The sequence below is a fragment of the Sarcophilus harrisii genome, chromosome 3, assembly GCF_902635505.1.
Source record: "Sarcophilus harrisii chromosome 3, mSarHar1.11, whole genome shotgun sequence".
NCBI lineage: Eukaryota > Metazoa > Chordata > Mammalia > Dasyuromorphia > Dasyuridae > Sarcophilus > Sarcophilus harrisii.
The window spans coordinates 502,681,854-502,706,579 of record NC_045428.1 but is presented as its reverse complement, the minus strand read 5'-3'; the positions used below and the strand labels follow the sequence as shown (position 1 = coordinate 502,706,579).

Here is a 24,726-nt window from a genome sequence, read left to right as displayed (position 1 = left end):
AAAGAAAAGAACAGATGAAAGCAAGCAAAGCTGGTGTAGACCAAGAGACATTGACACGAGGCTTCAAGTGCATTCACAGGCCAGACTGTGATGCTCAGCCTCAGTTATGGAAACAATAAGACTTGCACAAGCTCTCCAGAGGCTTCCAGGAAGGATTCAGTACCCAGTGTCAAGGAGGTACTAGTGTTCCTGAGAGTAGCAAATCTTTCTGGGAACATATTGTTCACAATTTTCCTCTAAATACCATAAAGTCACTTGCAGAGAGAGTAACCACTTTCAGTCACTGAACCCCATTTCAAAGGAGACAGATGGGTAAAGCTTTGAATATTTGTGTTAAATTAGCCCTCAAAGTACAAACAAGGAATAGGAAATACTGACAATAGCTTTCACCTCTTACCTCTCCTATTTCTAGGATCCAATGTCTGTGGATTCTCTGGATTAGTGTCCCATAATCCATATGTCCCATTATTCATGCCTGGCATAAACATGTGCTTCCATCTCACCCCATCCTGACCTATATAAGCTTCCAATAACTGCCAATGATCTGGCCATGTCACACTTCCACTCTAATAACTTTCAGTGGATCCCTTGCTAGAACTCTTTTGCCCAGCATTCAATGCCCCTCTTTCCTGTCTTCTTATACTTCTGTTCTACACCAAAGAGTACATGCTAACCAACAGGGAAAGGCAGCTAGCAGGTGGCACAGTGGCCAGAGCAGTGGGCTTAGAATCTGGAAGATTCATCTTCATGAGTTCAACAGCCTTAGACACTTACTAGCTATGTAATCTTGAGAAAATCACTTAACTCTATGTGCCTCAGTTTCCTCATCTCTAAAATGAACTGAAGAAAATGGCAAACCACTCCAGCATCTTGCCAAGAAAATCCCAAATATGTTTTGTATTACTTCACATGTGCCTGCTCAATGTGGGGAAGGAGACGGGGGAGAATCTGGAACTCAAAATTTTTAAAAACAAACTTAAAATTGTTTTACATGTAATTGGGAGAAAATAAAATATTAAATTCAATTAAACAAGAAAACCCCAAAGAGAGTCACGAGGTATCAAACAAGACTGAAATTACTTAAGAGAGCAAGCTTTCAATAAAAGCCAGAAGAGAATTGCTTTTACCCTGAATGTGCCCTTCCAACTCTGCTTCATTCAGTCTTTCTCCTCAATCTGAAGAACCTTCCTCCTTCTTCCTGTCTTCTTCACTTTTTGAATTTCTCCTATCCATCCTTAAGGCCCAGCACAAATGATCTCTTCCCTCCAGGAAGGCCCTTCTGACCTCCCATTACTCTCATAGATTTTTGTACCTTTCTAGCACATTCAACAAATAAAATGGTATTTTGTTTAATTATCAGCAACCCGTGCCATTCCAGCTGACCGTGTGAAGGCAGGGGCCAAGTCTTATCTACATTTTGTGTTTCCATTAGTGTCCAGTTCAAAGTTCTGCCCCAGTATATTTATTAAGTGCGTAAAGGGAATACTATTGTGAACTGGATTACTAGTTCTAAGAACCTTCATACCTCTGCCCACCTCCCTCAGTCTCTGCAGGAGGTCTTTCCTGGTGCTCTCTGGGTGCTAAGACCTTCCCTTCTCAGAATGCCTTTGTAAACTCTGATACATTGTATGTGTACTGAGATATTTACACATGGTTTCCCCCATTAGAATGTAAACTTCTTCACAGTAGGACTGATTTATCTTCCTCTGTGATTGACACATAGTAACTGCTTTAAAGATGGCTTCTTGAGGGATTGCTTTCTCAAAGGCTGTCTTCATGCTGACATAAACAGCCCTCCCACCTTACCTCTGCCCCTCAGAATCCTTAGCTTGCTTTCTAAACTTGCCTAAGACATCACCTCCTCCTAGAAGCTCTCCCTGCAGGGACCTTATCATTCTTGTCTTTATAATCCCCACACCCAGCACAGTGCCTGGCACGTAATAAATGTCTAATTGAATTATCTGTAAGAGAGCCTTAACTCCCTCTACTAGACCGAGCTGCTTCCATGAGGGCTAAATCTTTCATTTCCTCCAGCATAGAGCACAGAGTTCAGCACAGTGGAGGGATGGCATCAATCTTGTTGAATTGAATTAAAATACCAGCCTCAGACGACAACAGAAGAGCCTTCAGAGGCCCTGAGGGACTAAGGGCCAAAAGGCAACCAGAGAAGTGATGCTTGTCCCCTCCTGGGAGAGCCCCTCCCAGGCCTGCATCTGTTCTTCCCTTAGGGTCTATAGTCCAGGCTGCCAGGGTTATCGTGTCAACTACTCCGGGAGGATCTCTGAAAGCGGGACACTGTGTCTCCTTCCTGAGAAAATATTCCATGAAATGAATTGCTCCCTCTATAGCCCACAGAACACTGGAGGAGGGTCTCTGAATCAATGCAATTCAATAATCATCTATTAAGTCACTATTACATGCAAAGCTGAGATACAAACATGGAAACCAAAGTATCTTTCCCCTCAATGAGTTTACATATAGTGGGAGGGTGGTACTGGGTGTTGGAATTATGGTACCTGGATCAGGTAGGATGGAGTTGAGGTCAGTGAGTCTGTCTCCTCCCACCCCCTCTACTCATACTTTTTTGAGAATAAACACTAACAACAGGAAACCCAGAGAGAGACAAATTTGTAGAAAAAGATGACAGAAAAGAAGACCTGGGACCTGAAGGGAGGGAAAGAGGAGAAGTTGTTGCCCAGCTCTGAAATTTCACAGTAGGATGTGTAGAAGGCACAGGGGCAAATCTCTGGGGAAGGAAAGGGGAACAGATTTTATTCCATGAAACCCTCTCCTAGGGGAGAAGCTGGTCCTAGTCCCTGAAAACTGAATCATGATCAAGGCCATAAATGTTAGAATAAGAGAAGAGCCCTAAGCTTGAAATTCAGAACCAGGTTTACCACCAATTTGCCAGCTAACCTCAGGTGACCCTTTCTCTGCACCAGGGCCACTGATGGAGATCATCTCCAAAAAGTGTTCCCACTCTCTGCCAATCTGTATATTCCAGGGTCTTTCCAGCTCTAACATCTTGCCCATGACTCCCCTTGCTTTCCCCATTCCCTCTGCAAGTTGGGCCACAAGCTAGCCACTCCATACTTTCTAACCTGTTTCTCTGCAGTACGCCAGTGGGAGGCTGGCCGAGGATAGGGCTGTTGGGATTCTTAATCTAATTTGGTGTCAGAGACCCCTTTGGCAGCTTGATAAAATCCACATGTTCCTTCTCAGAATCATGATTTTAAATATGATCACAAAAGAAACGTGTCATATTAAAATAGTTTTCAAAAAACAAGTTTGCAGAACTCAATTAATAATCCTCTGGCTTACACTTCATAGGACACAACACCCTGGAGCATGCCAGGCATGGCCCCAAGACAGTGGTCTCTGCACAAAGATAAACTTTTCCAAGAGGATCTCAACAGTTACCACTGGTTGGAGATAATTTCATTTGAGACATATACCCCTACCCCCAATGAGAGAAAAGGTTTTGTGAGATTAAATGACGGGAAAGAACTTTCTCATTGGACAGAAGTAACATGCACCCTCAGAAATAAATAGTTGTTAACAGTTTCCATTCCAAAGATGGATGTTCCCATTCTACAGCAAGGCATGGTGTGTATGCATGCAAGTGAAATTAGAGTGATGAAATCTGAGAGCAAAGATACAAGCAAAGACCTGAACTCAAATCCCCAGACTCTGAATGATGCATTCTGATGTAGGGTACTGTGGATGGGCAAAAAGAAAGAGCCCTTGACCTCAGGGAGCCCCAGCCTGAGTTGGAAGATATTGGCCCCTTTCTCAACTCCCAATCTAGGATGTCAGTACAAAATACTAAGCAGTTAAAAGAGACAAAGAGCCAAAAAGGATAAATGGAACCCAGAAATCTTCCCACTAAAGGTGAGCCAAGAGCTGAGGGCTCAAAAGAAATAGGATTCACAGAAGGGGACTCCCCCTTTCCTACTCTTTAGAAGGGTCCTATAATCCCAAAGTATTAGATTAATGAAAAGGAATACTGTGCTCCCCTCCCTCAACCAAATAAGCACAGACCTGACAACTGTCAGTCAGTCAATAAGCATTTATTAAGCACCTACTACATGCCAGGTACCATAAGCATTTTTAAAGGTTTGCATATATCACTCACCTAAGACACTGTACCCTTATGAGACAGGTTATGGGAGACACAATTATTCCCATTTTAGAACTGAGGAGAGTATAGTTCAAGAGTGATGGCCCAGATCATAGCGCTGATATGTGACAGAGAATTTGAGGTTTTGTACCCAGGTCTTTCTCGACTTAATTCTAGCTACCTAACTTGACAAGGATTGGGGGTAGATGCAGTTTTTTCCCTGTCCTGAGCTCTGCATATATATATATATATATATATATATATATATATATATATATATATATATATCATTAGCTCTGTCCTTGTACTGACAGTTCTGGGGGGAGTCAGCCCTTGAGGGAAGGCCAATAGTTGCAGAGGAATAATTAAGAGATGCAATAATCCTCTCTATCATGGAAATCTTCCCTGGTTGAACTGAAGAGAAGCCCTGCTCTGCCCAAGCTGATATGACCAAGTAAAAATATTATCGGGAATATCGAACTGCTGCCTGGTGGTGATCCTGGAGGAGTGGGGGGAAGGAGTGCTCAGCTGAACAGTAGAAGTGAGGGGATCTTTGTGCAAAGGGTGAGGATCAGCACACAGAGCAAAAGAGTCACCCCTCAGAGTGGGAACAAAATCTTAACAGAACCAGGCCCTGAGCCTCTATTCTGCTTAAGTGAAAGGGAAGCACTAGGAAGACCAGGCCCAAGGGAATTGGAAAGTAGGAGGCCTGGGATATGGGGCAGTGAAGGCTGGGGGAGGGGGAGACCAGTTTCTGACCTCTGTCAATGAAAAAGAAATGAGATTTGAACACAAGTCTTGCCCATTCTTACAGACTTCATATAGGATACTGGCCAAATCACTTCTCTTTTCTTGCCTACATTTTTCCCATTTGTAAAATGGGTACACGGCTATCTGCACTGCATACTTCACAGGGATGGTTGTAAAGAAAGAGTTTTATAAAATGTAAGACTATATAAAATCTGAGAATTATTGTTATTAAGACAAAGTCTCAGGAAGCCAAGTAGAGTACTAAGGGGAACATGGGGAAAGAAAGAGAAACTTGTTACCTGACTTTGCCTTTGACTTACTGTGTGATTGTACCTTGGTTTCCTCCTTTGCAAGCTAATGATAATGCATGACCTCCATCCCAAAGGTGTTGGGGAAAAGTACTTAAAACTTTGTCTTTAGGGAAAAGAGAATTTGTTAAAGAATTGGGTAGCTGGGGTAGGAAAATAAGTGGGCTAGAGGCTAGGAGAACTGGACTGGAGTTACGGCTCCATCCATGGCTTACTGGGTGACCTTGGACAAGCCCACAGTATTCTCTGAGCCTCAGTTTCCCCATTTATTGTATATTTATTCATTTATAAATAACCTCCAAGATCTTTCTAGCTCCAGGGTTTTATGAATGATGAAGATGCCAGACCTGGCACCATCTCCCCACTCCCTTGTTGTTGTTCTGCCAGAAGACAGTGACAGTGCAACTGACCCAGGGTCCTTACCTTGATCTTGTGAAGGGGCCGGTCTAGTTCCATAGCCTGCACCCACACCCCCAAGCCGCCCTTGCTGTAGGTCAGGTTCCAGCCTGCTTCAGCCTCACACTCAGCTCTGAAGTTCTGGAAGTCGTGGTCATCGGGCACTTGCACGCTGTCTCTGCCCAGTGCTGGTCGGGGGGCCTGGGGTCCATCAGGGTCTGAGGACTCCATGGAGAAGGGAGGATCGAGGGGGAGGAACCTCCAGGACCCGGGTCCTCACCAGGGCAGAAGCCTCTGCGAAGGCTGAGTCAGCCTTCCCCGGACCTGAAAGACCGGTTTGGGGACTGGAGTGAGCAAGACAACTTAAGAGGATGAGAACAGGAGTGGGGGAGAGAAGGGAACAGGAATACAGTGTACCATAACTGAGGGCCATATCCTATCCTCTGGGCAGAATGGAGGAGGGGCTAAGAGAAGACTGGGAAAGGGACCGGGGTTATCCTCACCGCACAATAGCCAGTACTCTCTGAGGCTCAAGAAAGATCAGAATGGACCCCCACCAGTCCATCCATCCCCAACCAGAGGAGAGTTGAATGGGTACTTTCCCTAATGAACCCAGAGGGAGCCCTTTAGGAGACAATACCCACCTCCAGGGAAGAACAGAGCAGAAAAGCCGGGCGGTGGGGTATAGGAAGACTGGGGGGAGGGGGGAATAATGGGGAAACGTAGAGCGAATATCAGGTCCTAGGAAAAAGAAGGGACAGCAGGATATCATGTCATTAGACAGAGGAGAATGAAGGTATAAAAGAAGAAACTGAGGTGTCTTGGGGCATATGTAAGAAACCGGAGAGGCTCAAGGCTCTGAGCGAATAACAATTAGGACAACCTAGGGGAAACTGAGGGGAAAGTGACAGGGAGGAAAGAGGAGACATGGGGCCCGATGGAAAGGTGCAAGAGGACCTTGGGAGCTGAGCGGAATAAAGCCAAGTCTAGGATCCCGGAACACAGAAGCGGGCGCAGAGCCGACTCCAGGGACAAGGCAGAGGGAGCTCCAAGGAGATCTTTGGGACAGAGGTGTCCCCAGAGCTAAGATGGGAATTCCGGGGCCTCGGGAACAGGGAGAGCTGGAAACTTGGGCAAGATCAGCAAAGGAGAGATTCAAAGGGAGCAGTAGAGCTGGAGGGGACTCGAGGATAGTGAAGACACAGAAGGCTCCTAGAGGGAGGGTGTCCTGGGGCGGATGAGGTCTGATCCTGGAAGAGATCGGGGTGTCCCAGGTTAGCAGGGCAAACCAGGGGCGCTGAGGGGCTGGGGGACCCCAAGTTGACGAGGACGGAGGAAAGGCTGGCATGGTCCTCTCTTGGAACCCAAAGGGGCCCGGAGCTGCGACTAACTCTATCTGCAGGGGCTGCATGCACGGAGACGGAGGGCTTGGGGGACGGGGCTGGGACAGTGACCGGCTCCGCGCAGATCCTTCCGGCCCCGGCCCGGCCAGACATCTCACCTGCTCCGGCGGCCGCCCCCGCCCAGGCCCGGGGTGCAGGAGTCTCCGCCTCTGCTGCCGCTGCAACCCGGGGCCGCCGCTTCTCTGAGGGGGCGAGGGGACTGGACTCGGATGCCGCCGCTCTCCCGACTCCCGGTGCCCTGGCCGCCCTTCTCCCGCGGACCCCTCCCGGCCCCCGAGCCGGCGCCCGCTCCAGCTGGGGTTTTTCCAAGCTGCGGAGGTGAAGCTGATGAGCCGCCCGCCCGCAGACCAGCCCCGCCCCGCCCTCCCCCCGGGTCCTAGCGCCCGCCCCCACCTCACCTCTCCGCCGCCTCCCACCGCTCCACAGTCTCCTTCTTCTCCCTCTCCGCCCCGCCCCTCCCCGCCCCGCCCGGTCAGTTCCAGCCTGGCCTCTCCCGGCCTCGCCCGAGGGAAGAGGGCTGCGGGGCAGGGGGCCAGGTGAGAAGAGAGGGAGGGAAGGTCGGGAAAGAGGGAGGGGACAGGAGGGGAGGGGGCTGGGAAAGGGGTGGGACCTGGGAAGAAGGGAGCCGGGGGTGGGATGGCCCGCGGGGGATGGAGTTAGGGAGGATTGCCAAGGGGGAGGACGGCCTAGGGGAGAGAGCCGGAGTTGGTCCCAGCTGAGGAGTGGGAGCCGGGATCTGGAGATCTGGCGCTCCAAAGCACTTGCCGGATCGTCTAAGCGAACTCCCTCATTTCACAGAGGAGGAGGGTTAAGGAGGGACCCGAGGAAAAGGAGGAGGCAGGGAAGGAGAGGAGGAGGAGAAGAGGGGGAGGGGGAGAAAATAGGGAGGAGAGGAGAAAATGAGGAGGAGGGGAAGGGAAGGATGGGGGAGGAGAGGGAAAAGTGGAGGAAGGAGGGAGAAGAGGGAAGGGGAAGATGGGGGAGGGGAGAGGAAGGTGCTGAGCAGGGGAAGTGCTTAGCCTGGAGAGATGATCTTCCCCTCCCCCGAAGACCAGGACATCCTTGGCCAGGCTGAGTGGGGTTCAGCACCAAAGGCTATCAGAGCTCTTGCACATTGTACCACTCCAAAAACAAGGGCCTACACTAAATGTTAACTTGTATACACACTTGGACCTTCCCCGAGAACAGATAAGAACAGCTTCTAATTCTGTATCCCTTTAAAGTTACTTTCTTCTGAGGTTTACAGGACAAATGTCATCATCCCTATTTGAGTTTCAGGAAACTGAGGCCCAGAGAGGAAAGGTTTTGTGGAAGGGGCTTGCCCAAAATCATACACATAAACAAGGCAGCTGAGCTGGGAACCTTGCACACACCTGATGTCCCTGACATGTCCAAGAATGACAGCCACTAGAGGTTCAGAAAAGAAGATACAACCCAGATCACAAAGCTGGTCAGCTCTGAGAGGTAGAACCTGGCTCAGCAAGCTCCCAGTCTGGATATTTCCCCTACTCTCCATGCATCCAGTGCATGGTGATCATAGGATTTTGAGCTAGACTTCAGTACAACAAACATTTAACACTGTATGTAAAGGTCTTCCCCTTTCTGAAACTTCTTCCTCATCTATAAAATGATTGGGTTGGGTTCCAGTTCTGAAAATTTAGGTTCTAAAAGAAATCTAAGATTGCTGCTGCTGATACCACTACCACTATTAAATTCTGTAAAATGAGGATAATAGCACCTAAAAGGTTATTGTAAGGATCAAATGAAGTAACATATAAAGTGCTGTATATGCATTGTCATAGTAATACTGATAAAAACTCCAATTTTCATAGCATTTTAAGACATACAGAGTTCTCCAAAAAGAAAAAAAAAAAGGTGGGGGAGGCCCTTACCCTCCCTACCAACAGACATTACAAGGATCATTACTACCACTTTGTAAATGAGGAAATTAAGGTTCAGACAAATTAAGTCCCATGCCTAACATCACACAACTGGTAAATGTTGGAGCTGACAACTTTAATCCAGGTCTCAGAGGCCTCCAACTCCCGTTTTTGTTTTACTCTCCCCCAGGCTGCTAAAAGGAATCCTAAACTCAGCCAACCTTCATCTTACAGATGAGGAAACTAAGTTTCAGAAGGGAGAGGGACTTTGCTCAAGCTTCTAATTTGTGGAATCCTAGAATCCAAGGCTGTTCTGTTCCAACTCTACCCACCGTGGCCAGCTCTGCGTGACCTGGGGAAGATGATAGAATCTAACCATCAGTCTGCCTCTTCTATTTCCCCACCTCCCACTAGGGTGCAAAGCTAAACCTAACAGAATTCTCTCGGGAAAGCACTAATAGAAAGACCAGGGGTGGCGGTGGCAGGTGCTCAGAAATAGCTGTGTTCTTGAAGAGCTATAGGCACCCAGGAATCTTGGTGCAGCTGAATCTATTTTAAGCACATCCAAGACGCTGGGACAAAAACAGGTCCTACAAGGGACCCTTCTGTTTATAGAAGAACTCTTCTGTAAAGCAAATCATGATTCTCAGCTTGACCTGTTTGGCAAAATAGCAACTGTTTATAGATAGATTCTCTAGAAATAGACATACTTGTATTCCTCATTTAGTAATGAAGAAATTGTTCTAAAACAAAACTAATGGTTTATAATTGTACTGTATTATTTATTTGTGTATTGCAATATGTATTTTAAGAAAGAGCTGGATTATAGTATGGTTAATACTTTATATCAGGTAGAATGTGCTGCAAAGATGAATTTAAAAAAATGTTTGATGGGAAGCTAGGAGACTGAACCTGTTGTTCTGCCTCTAACTTGCTATTTGACCTTAGGGCCTTGATTTTCCTTTCAACAAAATGAAGGAAGGGGACTGGATGCTCATTAAGCTCATTTTTGAGGTCTAAGATGTCAGCGAGTTGTTCCACAAACATTTATTATGTACTTACAATGGGCCAGCCAGCTTAGACACTGGGGATGAAAGGAAAGGTGAAAACCCAGTGTGAATGGATGTCACTGATTTGGTGCTCTAATACTCCCAGTGACCAGATGCATGACTATGGACAAATATTTCTCCTTATTCTGAATCTAAGATTATGCCTTTTCTTGGCTGATCCTTCCCAGAACTGGGAATCGGGGGTTAGGAGGAATAGACAGGGGGGCAATGGGGGTGGAGGTGGGGGGACGGAGAGGTCTCCCTTCTCCAGTCATTCCACTTCAGATTAAGGATCTTCGGAGGAAAGATACTGCTCTCAGACTCAAGTGTAGGGATGGGGAAGAGAGAGGAATGCAGCCTCAGTGAGCCAGCTCCTTCCCAGAACTGAAGACCAGTCCCCTCTACCCACAGGAAACACCTAGTTTTTGAAGGAGACCACAAAGCAAAGAGGTGAAAAACTCAGAGAAACAGAAATGGCAGCCCAAGGCCAAACAGATTAGCCATTAACCTTTGATTCTAGTCCAGAGGAAGGGTTGTCCAGGGAAACAGACTGGGACATTCTATTCACAGAATGCCACCTCAGTGTTTCCCTAGGAGCCAGAGGGTGGGGTGGGGATGAAGTAGTGGTAGACTGAGCTGGGAGAGCAGAGGGAGCACTCCTAGCTGATTATCAAATAAACTGCTCTCTTTTCCCAGTAATGCCCCTTTTCACACTAAAACCTATTTAGGAGTCACCCTGTGTGATCTGTGTGACCTTTGATCTTTGGACTTCTGCTCTCAGGGTCTCCCAGCCTCCCTTTCTGTAAAATGACAGGGTTAAAGAATAGATCATCTTTAAGGCTTCTTTCAGTTGTAAATCCTGAGATTCTTTTTCCAATGCACTTAACTAAATACTCTACCCTTGGGGTCTTTGTCCCTATTTGACTTGAGGAGGAACTGAGGGTCCAAGAAAGAAAGCAACTGACAGAAACCCTATATAAAATATAGGGCTTTCAGGTCTCAGCCCAGAACTCTTTGCCCTATACCCCTCTCTACAACAGTTCTCAGAGGACCTGCTTTTAATTCAGTCATTCATTCCTTTGTTCATTAATTCATCAGAGAAACATTTATTGACACTAAATCTGCTCCCTCCTTGATTCAAACCTGGCTTTAATTTGGCCACAAGCACAGAATCTTAACTGTTTCAATTCCCAACATTTTATAGATGGTAAAACAGTGAAACAATGGCGGCAGGTTCTAGCTTTGTTTTTGACTAGTTACATAATGTTGATCAAGTCCCTAATCTACCTCTGGGCCTCAGGTCCTTAGAGTTGGATTGAGTTCGCTTTAATGTCATCCACCCACAGTGGAAGCAAGCAATACAAGTTCCCGTGAGCTGAGAGAAAGCAAGGCAAGGCCTTGGGTTAAACCTTAACTGACCAGGTTAGAGGAAATATTAGGAGGAGAAAGAGTCTGCTCTTACTCACCATCCAGACAGACAGAGGGTGGGAAAGGGTTGCCTCAGTGTCCTTCCCACTCTAGGAGATAGGGAGAAGGCCCCCCTGCCCCTCCACCCCCCACCCCCTTCTTTGGGATAGACAGCTGAGACCTGTTTCCAGCCAAGCCAATTGTTAGGTTACCTGGGTGATGAGGTCCCAAGGGAGAGGCAGAGATTGGACTCCCTTGGGGATTGAGTGAATCCCTCTATGATGTCAGCAGAGATTGAATGTAGCCAGGGTATGAGGAAGGTCTCCTTTAGTTCCCCTCACAGAAACCCAAAGCAAAGTAGCCCCTAAACTTAAACATTCCAGGTTTACCCATAACCTTTCAATACTACAAATCACAGGGATCCTTGACCTCAATACTCTGAAATTCTGGGGTAGAGGATTCTCTCAGGCAAAATGGTAACTATTCATGCTCCTTCCAGGGCACATAAGATTACACATTCCTTGCCCCTACTCTTCCCCCCACCCTTGCCATAAATGAGAAGACTAAAGCCCAGAAAAAGCTATTACTTGGCAAAGATTTATACAGTTGTTTGGGTCAGACAAAGCAATAACCCCAGATATATCCTGTGATTAAGACTGTACAGATCTCTAGGGGTAGGGTTACTAATTTAAGAGAATAGATATTTTCTTTGTTATTGTCTTTTGAGAGGCGATTGAGGTTGGCTTGCCCAGGGTCTCATAGCTAGTAAGTGTTAAGTAGCTGAGGATTTGAACTCAGTTCCTCCTGACTTCAGGGCCAGTGCTTTATCCACTGGGCTATCTAGCTGTCCCGAGAATAGATATGTTCTAATTTTCTAAAATAAAACTCTAGACATTATGAGCTTTGTGAATCCATGTGCTTTTAAGGGAGAAGATTATTCCAGGGCACAAAGGCTGTCAGATATTGAAATTTCAATTTTACTAGAGTAGGATGAATGAGCTCCAGGTGAAAGAAGTCCCCAAGTATATCTGGGCCCTTTGAAACAAAGGGTTATGCTGGCAAGATCTGGGAGTGGTTGACCCGGATCTAAGGCTCAAAGAAAGGGAGGTAGTATTTGCCCAGGGTGGGGATTCCAGGCTCTGAAGAAGCAAATATAGGAATGGTGGAAGGAGGGCTGGGGTAGCTGCTTTCCAGCAAATCCTCAAGCCTCCTAGCCCCAACTTTTTCCTAAGTTCTTTAGTTCTTGTCCTACTTCATTCACACTGACATTTTGAGACAGACAGTCCTATGTTTGTCCCTTCTCTTTCACACACCCCCAGCTCTAAACAAACACATCTCAGATTACTCACACACTTAACACAGAGACTTACAAATAATGGGTCACAGGTCACAGATACATCAGACCCAGAAAGGATATTAGAGATCATTTTAGCACTGCTATGATTTTGAAAGAAATAAAGGAAATTGTATGAGAAGACTGGAAGGCAAGCTGTAAAGAGCTTTAAAAACTAGAGTTTATTGGAAGCCATTGGAATTCATTGTAGAGAGTCATGATCACATCTGTGATCTAGGAAAGTCCCTTTGGCAGCTGTGAGGAGAGTGGATGGGAGACAGAAAAGAGTCCTGAAGGAGGGAGAACCAGCTTGGAGGCTCCTGCAGCAGGTCTGCTAAGATGAGATGAAGGTCTGAACTGGTATGGGAGTCATGGAGTGGCTGGATGAGAAAAGTGCAGAAACAGATAACTTCAAGGTGAAGAACCCAGGGGGCCAGAAATTGGAAAGGTTTGCAGGGGAGATGGGATTAGGGTGAAAGAAAAAGGGTTCTGGGGGCAGCTAGGTGGTGCAGTGGATAGAGCATCATCCTTGAAGTCAGGAGATCCAGAGTTCAAATATGACCTCAAACACTTAACACTTCCTAGCTGTGTAACTCTGGGCAAGTCACTTAATAAGTCCCAATTGCCCCAGCAAAAAAAAAGGTTCTGTTTTGAGCACGTTGAGATTGAGGCAGCTATGACATTTCCAGGTCCTCAGTAAATGCACGCTCCCTTCCTCTCCTTCCCCTACAATATTTCTGGTTTGAATTATCCAGAAGGTCATAGAATGAGAGAATTTAGGGAGAAAATTGACTACAGAATCCTCACTAGGGGACAAGAAGCCTGAGTTTGAGTCTTAGCTCTAATCCTAAAAGCTATGTATCCTCTTTAGGTTAGGTGATCTCTCCTCTCTGGGCCTTGGTTCTCCCCTCTGTGAAGTGCACTTTCACATCTGCTGTGAAAAGCCAGTGAAATGCAACCACAGGCACAATGGTTGGACTTCTTCTCATCAGTGTTGGTCTGGAGTCCCTCCATGTATTGGATGTGCAACCTCAGTCTTGCCCATTCCTCTCAGTAAGCCTATTTCTACTTCTGTAAAACGAGAGCAGACATTCCTTTTCTTTCCCCTGAAGCCAAAATTTGAAGAATCAAACAAGAAAATGACAGGTCTAGAGACTAAGAAAGAGGAGAAGGGGAAATGTCTCCATTTATTTTAGACATGCTTGGGCTTCTTATCAGGGGGACAGAATGACCTCCAGAACTCTCTTCACAGGCTTCTTTATCTGTCCATCCCATCCAGGAACATAGAGTTCCTGACAAGTATAAAACAAAGATCCAGACAGTTATACCCACACCAGGCTGGTCCTCAGCATACTGGGCACAGAGCCCAGCATAGCCTTCAGAGGGCTCACAGTTGGAAGTAGGGTTTAAGGGGTTCATTTCCTTCTGCCCTTATAGCAACTGATCCCAGGGAGCCTTTGATATTGGGGGATTGGAGGAGAAACAGTGCTCTGGAAGCACAATGGTCTAAGAGACGAAAAAGGTAGACAGGAAACTCCTTAAGAGTTCTTTGGACATATTGACCTCAGAATAGTGTTTTGGCCTTCCAGGCAGTGAACACTAAATAAAGCTCTGTCATTGCTGCTGCTTGCTAAACTGTAATCAGAGATAAGGCATATCTGGTCCTGAGTTCCTTCTCTTCCCCCCCCCCCATTCTCTAACCCCATCCTCAAGAGTACTGAGTTCAAAGGCTATTCTCTTCCCTTCCCTTGTTTGAATTTTTCTTAGCATGAGGTTTTAGATAAACTTGTCTTCCTGAAAAGTCCTCAGTGGATGATAACATCCTTCTCTCCTAAATATCTGAAATTCCCCCCCAGTTAAAAGGGAAGCAGCCCAAATTGGGAGAAAAGGATTTGGGACAAAAGTCTAGAGATCTAAGTTCTAGTCAGGGATCAGTCACGTGTTGTGAGACCCTAGGTACATCTATTCACCTTGTAGGTCTATTTCCTCCTCTGTCACACAGATAAAATATCTGCCTTGCTTGGCTTCCAATACAGATATAAGAATTAGAAGCATATGAAAAAGGGGCAGTTAAATGGTCTAGTGGCTAAGAACACCTACTTCAGAGAGATTTTGTGGGACATTTCTATTTAGCCAATGAACACTTTTTTAGCACTTACTGTATGTCCGGTACAAGAGATAAAAAAAATAAGGTAAAAGAATAGTTTCTATTCTAAAAGAGCTCCCAGTCTCTTATGAAGGAGATAACATGCCAATAACAATGTACAAAATTAAAGACAGGATAAATTGGAGATAATTGAGAGAAAAAACTTGCTCAAGTGAAATTTTATTTGAAATTTGAAAAAAGCTAGGGAGTGAGGAGGAAGAGCATCCCAAGCATGGAGAAACCATCAACTATCAACAATAATTTGGTACAGTCAAAGGTTCTGATAAAGGCCTCATTTCCAAAATATATAGAGAATTAACTCTAATTTATAAAAAATCAAGCCATTCTCCATTTGAAAAATGGTCAAAGGATATGAACAGACAATTCTCAGATGAAGAAATTGAAACTATTTCTAGTCATATGAAAAGATGCTCCAAGTCATTATTAATCAGAGAAATGCAAATTAAGACAACTCTAAGATACCACTACACACCTGTCAGATTGGCTAAGATGACAGGAAAAAATAATGATGATTGTTGGAGGGGATGCGGAAAACTGGGACATTGATGCATTGTTGGTGGAGTTGTGAACGAATCCAACCATTTTGGAGAGTAGTTTGGAACTATGCTCAAAAAGTTATCAAACTGTGCATACCCTTTGATCCAGCAGTGTTACTACTGGGATTATATCCCAAAGAGATTATAAAGAAGGAAAGGGACCTGTATGTGCACGAATGTTTGTGGCAGCCCTTTTGTAGTGGCTAGAAACTGGAAACTGAATGGATGTCCATCAGTTGGAGAATGGCTGAATAAATTGTGGTATATGAAAATTATGGAATATTACTGTTCTGTAAGAAATGACCAACAGGATGATTTCAGAAAGGCCTGGAGAGACTTATACGAACTGATGCTGAGTGAAATGAGCAGGACCAGGAGATCATTATATACTTCAACAACAATACTAGATGATGACCAGTTCTGATGGATCAGGCCATCCTCAGCAACGAGATCAACCAAATCATTTCTAATGGAGCAGTAATGAACTGAACTAGCTATACCCAGAAAAAGAACTCTGGGAGATGACTAAAAACCATTACATTGAATTCCCAATCCCTATATTTATGCACACCTGCATTTTTTATTTCCTTCACAAGCTAATTGTACAATAATTCAGAGTCTGATTCTTTTTGTACAGCAAAATAATGTTTTGGTCATGTATACTTATTGTGTATCTAAGTTATATTTTAATATATTTAACATCTACTGGTCATCCTGCCATTTAGGGAGGGGGGGGGTAAGAGGTGAAAAATTGGAACAAGAGGTTTGGCAATTGTTAATGCTGTAAAGTTACCCATGTATATATCCTGTAAATAAAAGGCTATTAAATTAAAAAAAAAAAACAATAATTTGGGATCAGAAGTCTTAGGCTTTTTTTTTCTTTTCCTCTTAAGAATACTCCCCATTACCATCACCAATTACATTAAAGATAGTTTTCAACTTCATTTTTTTAGATTCTGATTTCCCTTCCCCCTTTTCCTTCTCTCTTCCCCAAAACAACAATGCAATCTGATATAGATTATACTTTTATAATAATTTTAAACATTTCCATATTAGTCATGTTGTGAAAGAAAAATCAGAAAATTTTAGAACACAGGGTTTTGTAAAGATGATTGATGAAAACTATGCATATATTTTGAAAATAAAAAACTTTTTAAAAATTGTGAATGCATTAGCACTTAAGGATGCCCAGCTTTCTCACGATCAGCTTCCCTGCTCTATACCTGTTATCAGGATCATGCTGACCAAATGATTCATCATCCTCTGACTTAATGGGGAGTATCTCTGAGCTGCTTTCAGATGATGCTACTCTCTATCTTTGCAGCCTCCTCCAAAGAGGTGACGATGGCTTCTTGAAGGCTGTGCCGTTGAAGGCCTAGAAGATCCTATCAAACTGGGAAGGCTGCAGAGATAGATTGTACAAAGCATTTTGATCACAACACTCTCGGAAGGCAAGGAGAGCCAGGATCGAATTGAATGTCTTGCTTAGAAAGGGAGGACTTCGGGGAAGGTTGGAGACTGGACAGTTCTCAGTAGATTTAAAGAATATCCTATCTTCAGGGACAGGTAGTTATTCCCAGAGGTTGCTTCAGGGGCTGAGAGCCTGGAAGTCTATGCTTCTACTTCTAATGAATGATGAATCACTTCCGAATATAACACAGGACTTTACAGTTTACAGAGTGATTCCCCAGCCCTTCTGTCACTGCACCCAGGATCACAGAGAGTGTCACAGAATCACCGAACTGAGAAGACATAGCAGGGATCTAGGGCAGTCCCTTATTATTATTTCCTCTCTCACCTCACATTTCCCACGCTGATAGCAGCTTTAACACCCATTCCCTTCTCTCCACTCACACAGGCTCTTTTCACTAGTGCATCAGCTCCCCGTCTGGTTTCCCTGCTTCAGGCTTCTCCCCACCCCATTCTCCACACAGCTGCCAGGGTGATATTCCTAAAGCACAGGTGTGACCATGGCGGCCACTACTCACCAAGCTCCATTTACTGGAAAATAAAAGCCAGACTTCTCTGCTGGGTTTTTAAAGCTCTTCCCAAACTAGCTCCAATCTACTTTTCCAGCCTTTTTATATGTTACATCCCTTCTTCACAGACACACTCTAGTCCATTTGGCCTATAGGAGATATTTAAAGAGTATTTATAATTGTTAATTGATGGATTGAAATAAGTAATCTAGAGAAAGAAAATAAGCACAAAGACCAAGAGCACAAAGCTGGCTCACTACTGAGATAAAATTTGAACTCAGGACTTGTGATTCACACTGCTTCTCCTCACCAGTCTTAGAGCTGGAGAAACTGAAGATCAGATAGGTAAAGAAATTTCCCTTAAGTCATCTAGCTAGGTCCTGAGAGAGTTGGAATTCAAACATAGAACTTCTCTGGAAAGACTTATATGAACCGATGCTGAGTGAAGTGAGCAAATCCAGGAGAACATTGTACACAGTAACAACAGCATTGTGTGGTGATCAACTATGATAGATTAAACTCTTCTCAACAACACAGTGATCCAAGACAACTCCAATAAACTTGGGATGGAAAATGCCATCTGCATCCAGAGAGAGAACTATGGAGACTGAATACAGATCAAAGCATACTTTTTAAAACATTAAACATCCTAATTTTTTACTCAGAAAGACTTATGGTGAAAAATTCTAGCCATACCCAGAGGAGCAGCTAATTATAAGTAATTAGTATTGAGTAGCTACAGAATTGGCTTTCCTGATGCCAAATTCATATGCTTTTCACTTTTAAAATCCACAGTACTCCATGGGAGGCAGTGTGGTGCAGTGGGAAGAGCCCAGGCTTTGTAGGCTGTAGATCTGGTCTTTGCCACTTATTTTCTGTGACCTTGGACAAGTCCCTTAACCTCAATAGGTCTCAGTTTCTTCATTTGCTAAAACAGAGTCTGAACTAGATGACCTAGAAAAGCTCTACCTGGGCTTGTAACAGTAACAATAGCCCTTGCAACTTTGTGTGTGTGTGTGTGTGTGTGTGCAGTCAATCCCCATGTTACCATCCTAGCATTATTGCCTGGATCACTTAGCCTGTTTGGTCCTTGAAAATGTTTGGGCCTTCTCTATAAAAATGATACTCTGAGGGGTGGGGGTGCAAATGGGGGTGGGTGGCCCCCAAAGATTCCTAGAAAGTTTTTGCTTTTATAAATGTAAAGGAGGTGTATCAAGGAAAGGTTCTGATCAAACTGAGTTTACCTTAAAACACACACACACACACACACACACACACACACACACACTAATGTGGTATAAAGGAATTCACTAAACCCAGCAACAATGTAGGCAGGAGTTTCCTAGACAACCTGATAGCCTGAGAAGGCTTTGGCCATTGGATGAAAACACGGAGAACTTTTACTGATTGGCTGAGAAGATCCCGAGGGCATGCCCCTTGTGGACTACATAAAAAAGCTGTCTCCACAGTGAGTTAAGGAGCTTCTGAAGAGCCTCCTATAAAGTACATTAGGTAAACAAGAGGTGATTCTTTTACTCATCAATAAATGATCTTGCATTATGCAATAAAACTTCAGGAAAATGCATAGGCTCCAGTCTGAGAAGGGATTTCATAAAGTGGCTTCCTAAATCCCCCGGCTTCTACAAGGGGTTAGAACAGAAAGCTTGGCACCTGGAATGGGCAGGACAACTCTGAGAGGCCAGAACTGGGGAGACTTCCCACCAATTAGGGTTAGGCTTCTGGCTCCCTATGAAACAGCTTGCCTTATCTGATTGAAGATTTCAACCAATCCAGGAGCTGGAAACAGTTGAAATTCCAAATAACTGCTGGGTCAACTTACCCTAGAAAGAGCAAGTCCATGGAACAGTGATCACAAGAGTGACATATTTAATTCAGGTGTGGTTTCTTATTAGAAGTGAAAAACCTCCAAAGATTTCAGTTGAGTTAGAGGCTGGAAGCAATGAAGAGTACAATCCATGAAAAGTTATAGTATATGAATGTTACGGAATATTATTGTTCTGTAAGAAACGACCAGCAGGGTGATTTCAGAGAGGCCTGGAGAGACTTACATGATCTGATGCTGAGTGAAGTGATTAGAACCAAGAAAGAACATTATATACAGCAACAGCAAGATTATATGACCATCAACTCTGATAGTTGTGGCTCTTTTCAACATCGAGGCATTCAGGCAAATTCCAATGGTCTTGTGAGTGAGAGAGACATGTGTACCCAGAGATAGGACTATGTGGATCACAACATAGTATTTTCACTTTTTTGTTGTTTGCTTGCATTCTGTTTTCTTTCTTTTTTCATCTGGTTTTTCTTCTGCAGCATGGTGATTATAGAAATATGTATAGAAGAAATGCACATGTTTAGGATATATTGGATTACTTCTGTTTGGGAGACGGGATGGGAGGGAGTGAGGGAGAAAATGTTTTGGGACACAAGATTTTACAAAGGTGAATGTTGAAAACTATCTATGCATATACACACACATATTTTACTGAGGCAATTGGGGTTAAATGACTTGCCCAGGGTCACACAGCTAGGGGATGTTAAGTGTCTGAGAACAGATTTGAACTCAGGTCCTCCTGACTTCAGGGCTGGTGCTTTATCTACTGTAGATGCCCCTATACATGTATTTTGAAAATAAAAAGCATTAAAATATAGTCAAGCAATCTCCACCATGGCCCAGGAGGGCCGTGTCTGAAGAAGATCTGGATACCAAGATCAGAAGAAAGAATTCAAGATAAGGGATCCTAGAGCTTCTCCTTACACATGTGGGCCACACAGGTTCCCTGTGTACGTCTATTGATGAGCTCCAAGTCTCTCTACTGAAACTGTCTTTGTTTATAAGAGACCCTGTCTCTGATGTAAGTTCTCACTATTGCTATACCAGAAAATGCCTTTGTTATAAGCTAATTGTTTCTTCTGGCCAACCACTGACAGATGAGCTAGCACTTTAAGAGAGCATCTGGATCCACAGAGCATCGTGATCCTGTCAAGAATATAATTTTAAAATGACTGCAAGCATCCTTTGAGAATCAGAGTGAGAAGATCCATCTTATAAGGGCAAGTGGGCATTGCAATTCTACAGTAAAAAACAAGTCAGTAACAAATAGAGTGAGGGGAGACCTTTCTAAAAGGCAGGAGGTACCTCCTGTTAGTCACAGCCATGGGAAATGAGAGAAGGATGTAAAAGAGCAAGAGTAGGGCAGAGAATCAGGCAGGAGCAGTCCTGGTGTAGACCTGGAGAAATAAGATCAACTGGCCTGGGGCATGAGGTGAAGAGCAGGAACAGGAAGGAATGGAAAGAGAAGAGAAGAAGAGGAAAAAGGAATGGATTCCAGCTCTAAATGCTATGATTCTTTTTGATGGCTGCTTTGAGATCTGGATCCCCACATTTATTAAGTACCTACTAATTATAAGACTAAGTGTCAGAGATATAAAGATGAAGGAAAATCACAGTTTCTTGGTTTTCACAGAATTTAAAGTCTACTCAGAAAAATATGACAATACAAATATGATATAAGGTATGCCAGCAAGAAAGGCAGAAGTGAAGTCATAAAGAAAGGGCTATGGGAAGCTTGGTCTGACCAGGAAGATCTGGCTTTGAGCCCTTCCTCTTATGTAGACTAACAGAAACATGGACAAAGCTTGACCTCTCAGCTCTCCAAACAAATCTCAAATGGTGGAAATTAAAGAGAAATTATTGATATATTAGAGGGAGGGATCACAGACCTAGACCAAAACCAAAATGGGGAGAATTCAGTATTTGGCAGAACTGGATTGTAAAATTTTCAGTGTGAATATTTACACTTCAGACATCGACAAATGCTACAAACTAGGACTTGATTTGATTTCTTGATTATCTAGATTTAAGAGATTGAGAAAATATTAACAATATAGATTAAACTCCAAGATTCTTTCACTTACCAGCATACCTCTAAAGGATATTATTTTAAGTCCCTAGAAGCAAAATTTAAAATCCAGGAAAACTTAAGGTAGTTTAAGAAATCACATCCAACTGGAAGGATCATGGAGGAGACAGCATGAGTGTTGAGTTATAAAGGAAAAAGGATTCCTACATCTAAATCCTCTGACTTTTATTAGCAAAAGTTCTGGGTTCTTTCCTTAAAACCTAGAAGAACTGAGGAAATTGATGGGGTCCTCTTGGGATAGGTGTTCCTGGATACTAAACATAGGATTCAATTACCCAGGAGACTTTAGGAAAATCACAGCTTCTGGACCCATTTCTTTTATGATAAAATGAAGTTACATTAGATGATATGAAGTGCCTTACCACTTTACAACCTATTTTCCTCTAAGGGGCTAGAGGGATCCTACTGGGAGCAGAGATCAGTGATCTCCCTGTCCTTGGGGTAGGGGGTGGAGAATGAGGGCATGGGGACCTTGGGGAAAAGGTCCTTCTCTCCTGGAGCTTATCACCTTGGGGTTAACAGCCTGTAGAGGACCAGGCCTGGCCCAGGCAGGGGCTCATGAATAAGGTATGATCTCTTGTCTGACTGTTTCCATGACCTAAACTCTCTCCAGCCTTTCTCCCGCTGAGCCTGGGGCAGGGAAGAGGGAAATCCAGGAAGTCAGCACAGCTCTCTACCTTCTGGGCTTAAAGACCCCTCAGACCCTGCTGGGGTGAATGTCCAGGTCATCTGGAGCACCGACAGGGAGACTCTTTGCTCCATCTGCAGCAGTGGGTATTCGGTGACTGTATCGCCAGGTCCTTAGTGTTCTGATCTTTCTGGAGCAGTTGAGGCTACTTCCTGACCCCTCCTCTGCCAAGATTATTGGGGCAGTATGAGCATGCCCAATGTGGTGTGTCAAGTAAAAAGACCTGGAGTCAAGAGAGCTGCTTCTGATGTTGGCTGTGTAACCCTTAGCAAATCACTTAAGCTGTTAACTTTGTGTATGGGACCATTCTTGACCATCTTGAAATCTAGGGACCCCTTCTCAAAAGAATGTTTTAAAATGTATAAAATATATAGGATTGCAAAGGAAACCAGTAATATTAAAAGTTATCAAAATATTTTTTAAAATGTCACAGACCTCAGCTTAAGAGCCCTCGGACTGGTTAAACTTCCTTCTGGCTCTAACATTCTCTGGGTCTATGATTCTAGTGTTTAGGATGGTTTTCCAGTTGTTCAGTTCAGATAGGCTGTATCATCCTCTCACCCTCTCTATGAGTCCCCTGTTAAGTAAAGGCATTTCTCTGTGTGAGCTTAGGACTCATGCTAATACCACAGTCTGGATCCAGGGCTTACAGATCAGTTTATTAGTTTTTTCCCCCACACCCCATTCTCTCCTACCCTGTCTCCCTTTGCTCCTGGCCTCTCTTCCTCAAATGACCAGTGGAGACCCCTTCAGCTTGCCCCTAAACACCTTCATCAATATCTCTCAAGTCTCTATAGTTCTCAAGGGGAGGAAGGTCCCTCCCTCAGCATCTTCTAAATTTAGTTATGGGGTGGGTGACTCATGCCTGAATCTGGCTGGGGGCCCCACCTCCAGGGAGCTTCTCTCTCTGCTTCTCTCCTGGTATTTTTATCCTCTGCCGCCTCTTACTGTAGCCTCAAGCTGATTCATTCAGCCCTGGAGTCCCATACAGTGTCCAGTAGTAGCTCTGCTCATTGGAAAGGCATCATTAAGCACCTTATAAGCAATGAGTCACGAACAAAGATACCCCACAATCTACTCCCATCCTACCCACAATTCTTTACTATTACCCGTCCTCCCTAAGCACAAACCATTTTTCACTCTTCAAAGGCAGATCTGGGCTGAGGATAGATTTACAGATATGCCCATCACTGCTGGATGGTGCAGGGGAGAGGCAGAACAGGTTAAGGAGGAAAAGGAGGTTTCACCTTTGAGAAACTTGAAGCAAATCTAAGGCTGAAATCCTGGTTCTGTACCTGGTTTAGGGAAAATAATCATCATAATAATAGCATTTATATAACATTTAAAGTTGGGAAAGCATTTCACATGTTAGTTTCAAGCCAGTAAATCTTCCTAAAAGTGCCTCCTATGTACCAGGCACTGTGTTAAGCAGTAGGGATGAAAAGAAAGGCAAAAAATAGTAAATGGTCCCAAAGAGCTCACAGCCTAATGAGGGATTCAACACACACAAAAATATGTACAAATAAGCTATATAAAGGATAAAACAGGAAGTAATTAGCAGAAGGAAAATGCTAGAATTAAGAGGAATTTGAAAAGGTTTTATCTGGGACTGAAAGGAAGCCAGAAGAGGATGAAGAAGGAGAGCATTCCATACATGGGCAACCATTAGAGAAAATGGCTGGAGCCAAGACGTAGAGACTGGATTAAAGAGTATATACAGGGAAATGAGGTATAAAAAGACTGGATAGGGGTTGGAACTGAAGGAGGCAAGTGAAAAAGAGTTTGGAACATCTAGCAGAATTTTGCATTTGATTCTTAGGTGAAAGGGAGCCACTATTAGGGGTAGGGTAGGGTGACAAGGGACATGGCTGGACCTGTACTTTAGGAGAATCTCTTTGGTGGCTGAATGGAGGATGGGTTGGGGTAGCCAGACAGATCCACCAGTAACTAATATAAAAATCTAGGCCAGAGATGATAAGTGATGGTGAAGTTAAGAGCAGAAAAGGGGTGTAGTTGAGAAATGTTGCCTGTGAAAGTGACAGGACTAGACAACAGATTGACTGTGGGGAAGATAGGTGGATTGAGAACCATCAGCATAAATATGTTAATTAAAACCTTGGGAGTTGATGAGATCATTGAGTGAAGTAGCATAGAGATTGGCTAAGAGAGCCTGGGACTGAACCCTCAGGGGCATCTGAGGTAAGAAGCTATTATAAGGAGGAGGATCCAGTGAGAGAAGCAGAGGTGGTCATATAGGCAGATAGGAGGAGGAAAACCAGGAGGAGTAAGGTCCCCAAAACCTAGAGAGAAGGGATTATGAGAATGATCATGAAGTCAGGAGGACCTGAGTTCAAACCTGACCTTAGACACAACACTTTCTATGTGACGCTGGACAAGTCACTTAACCCCAATTGCCTCAGCAAGAAAAAAAAAAAAAAAAAAAAAAAGAGTTAAGAAAGACTGGCCAGCAGTGTCCGAGGATGCAGAGAGGTCAAGAAGAATGAGGTCTGAGAAAAAGCCATTGGATTTGGCAACTAAGGGATTGATGGTAACTCTGGAGAGGGCAGTTTTGGTGAAGAGTTAAAAGAGAAGACAGAACTGGGAAAGCTCACAGCCAATATGGACATCCCCTAGATTCAAGCTTATCTGACACACGCTGAGCCTCTCAATCCCCCTTGCTGAACCTGTTTCCTCTTCTAGAAAATGAAATTAAGTCTTTTATCTACCATTGTCACTGTGTTGTTGTGTAGTAAGTTGTTTTTATCTACT

The 24,726-nt window shown here is 44.2% G+C and overlaps 1 protein-coding gene across 2 annotated transcripts in view; it reads right to left on the bottom strand.

Annotated features, from left to right (window-relative positions):
* The window catches only part of STARD10 (StAR related lipid transfer domain containing 10), a 39,929-nt gene extending 28,462 nt beyond the window's left edge, over positions 1-11,467 (bottom strand). The window contains exons 1-3 of one of the 2 annotated variants that reach the window (XM_003764687.4): positions 11,373-11,467; positions 7,076-7,287; positions 5,602-5,898 (exon numbers count right to left, since the gene is read on the bottom strand). In XM_003764687.4, the coding sequence (XP_003764735.1) occupies positions 5,602-5,805 (204 nt within the window). In that variant the 5' untranslated portion in view covers positions 5,806-5,898; positions 7,076-7,287; positions 11,373-11,467. Of the gene's footprint in view, positions 1-5,601; positions 5,899-7,075; positions 7,288-11,372 lie in introns of those variants that run through there. The other variant, XM_031961496.1, reaches the window with a different exon arrangement.
* Positions 11,468-24,726: the final 13,259 nt, after the last annotated feature.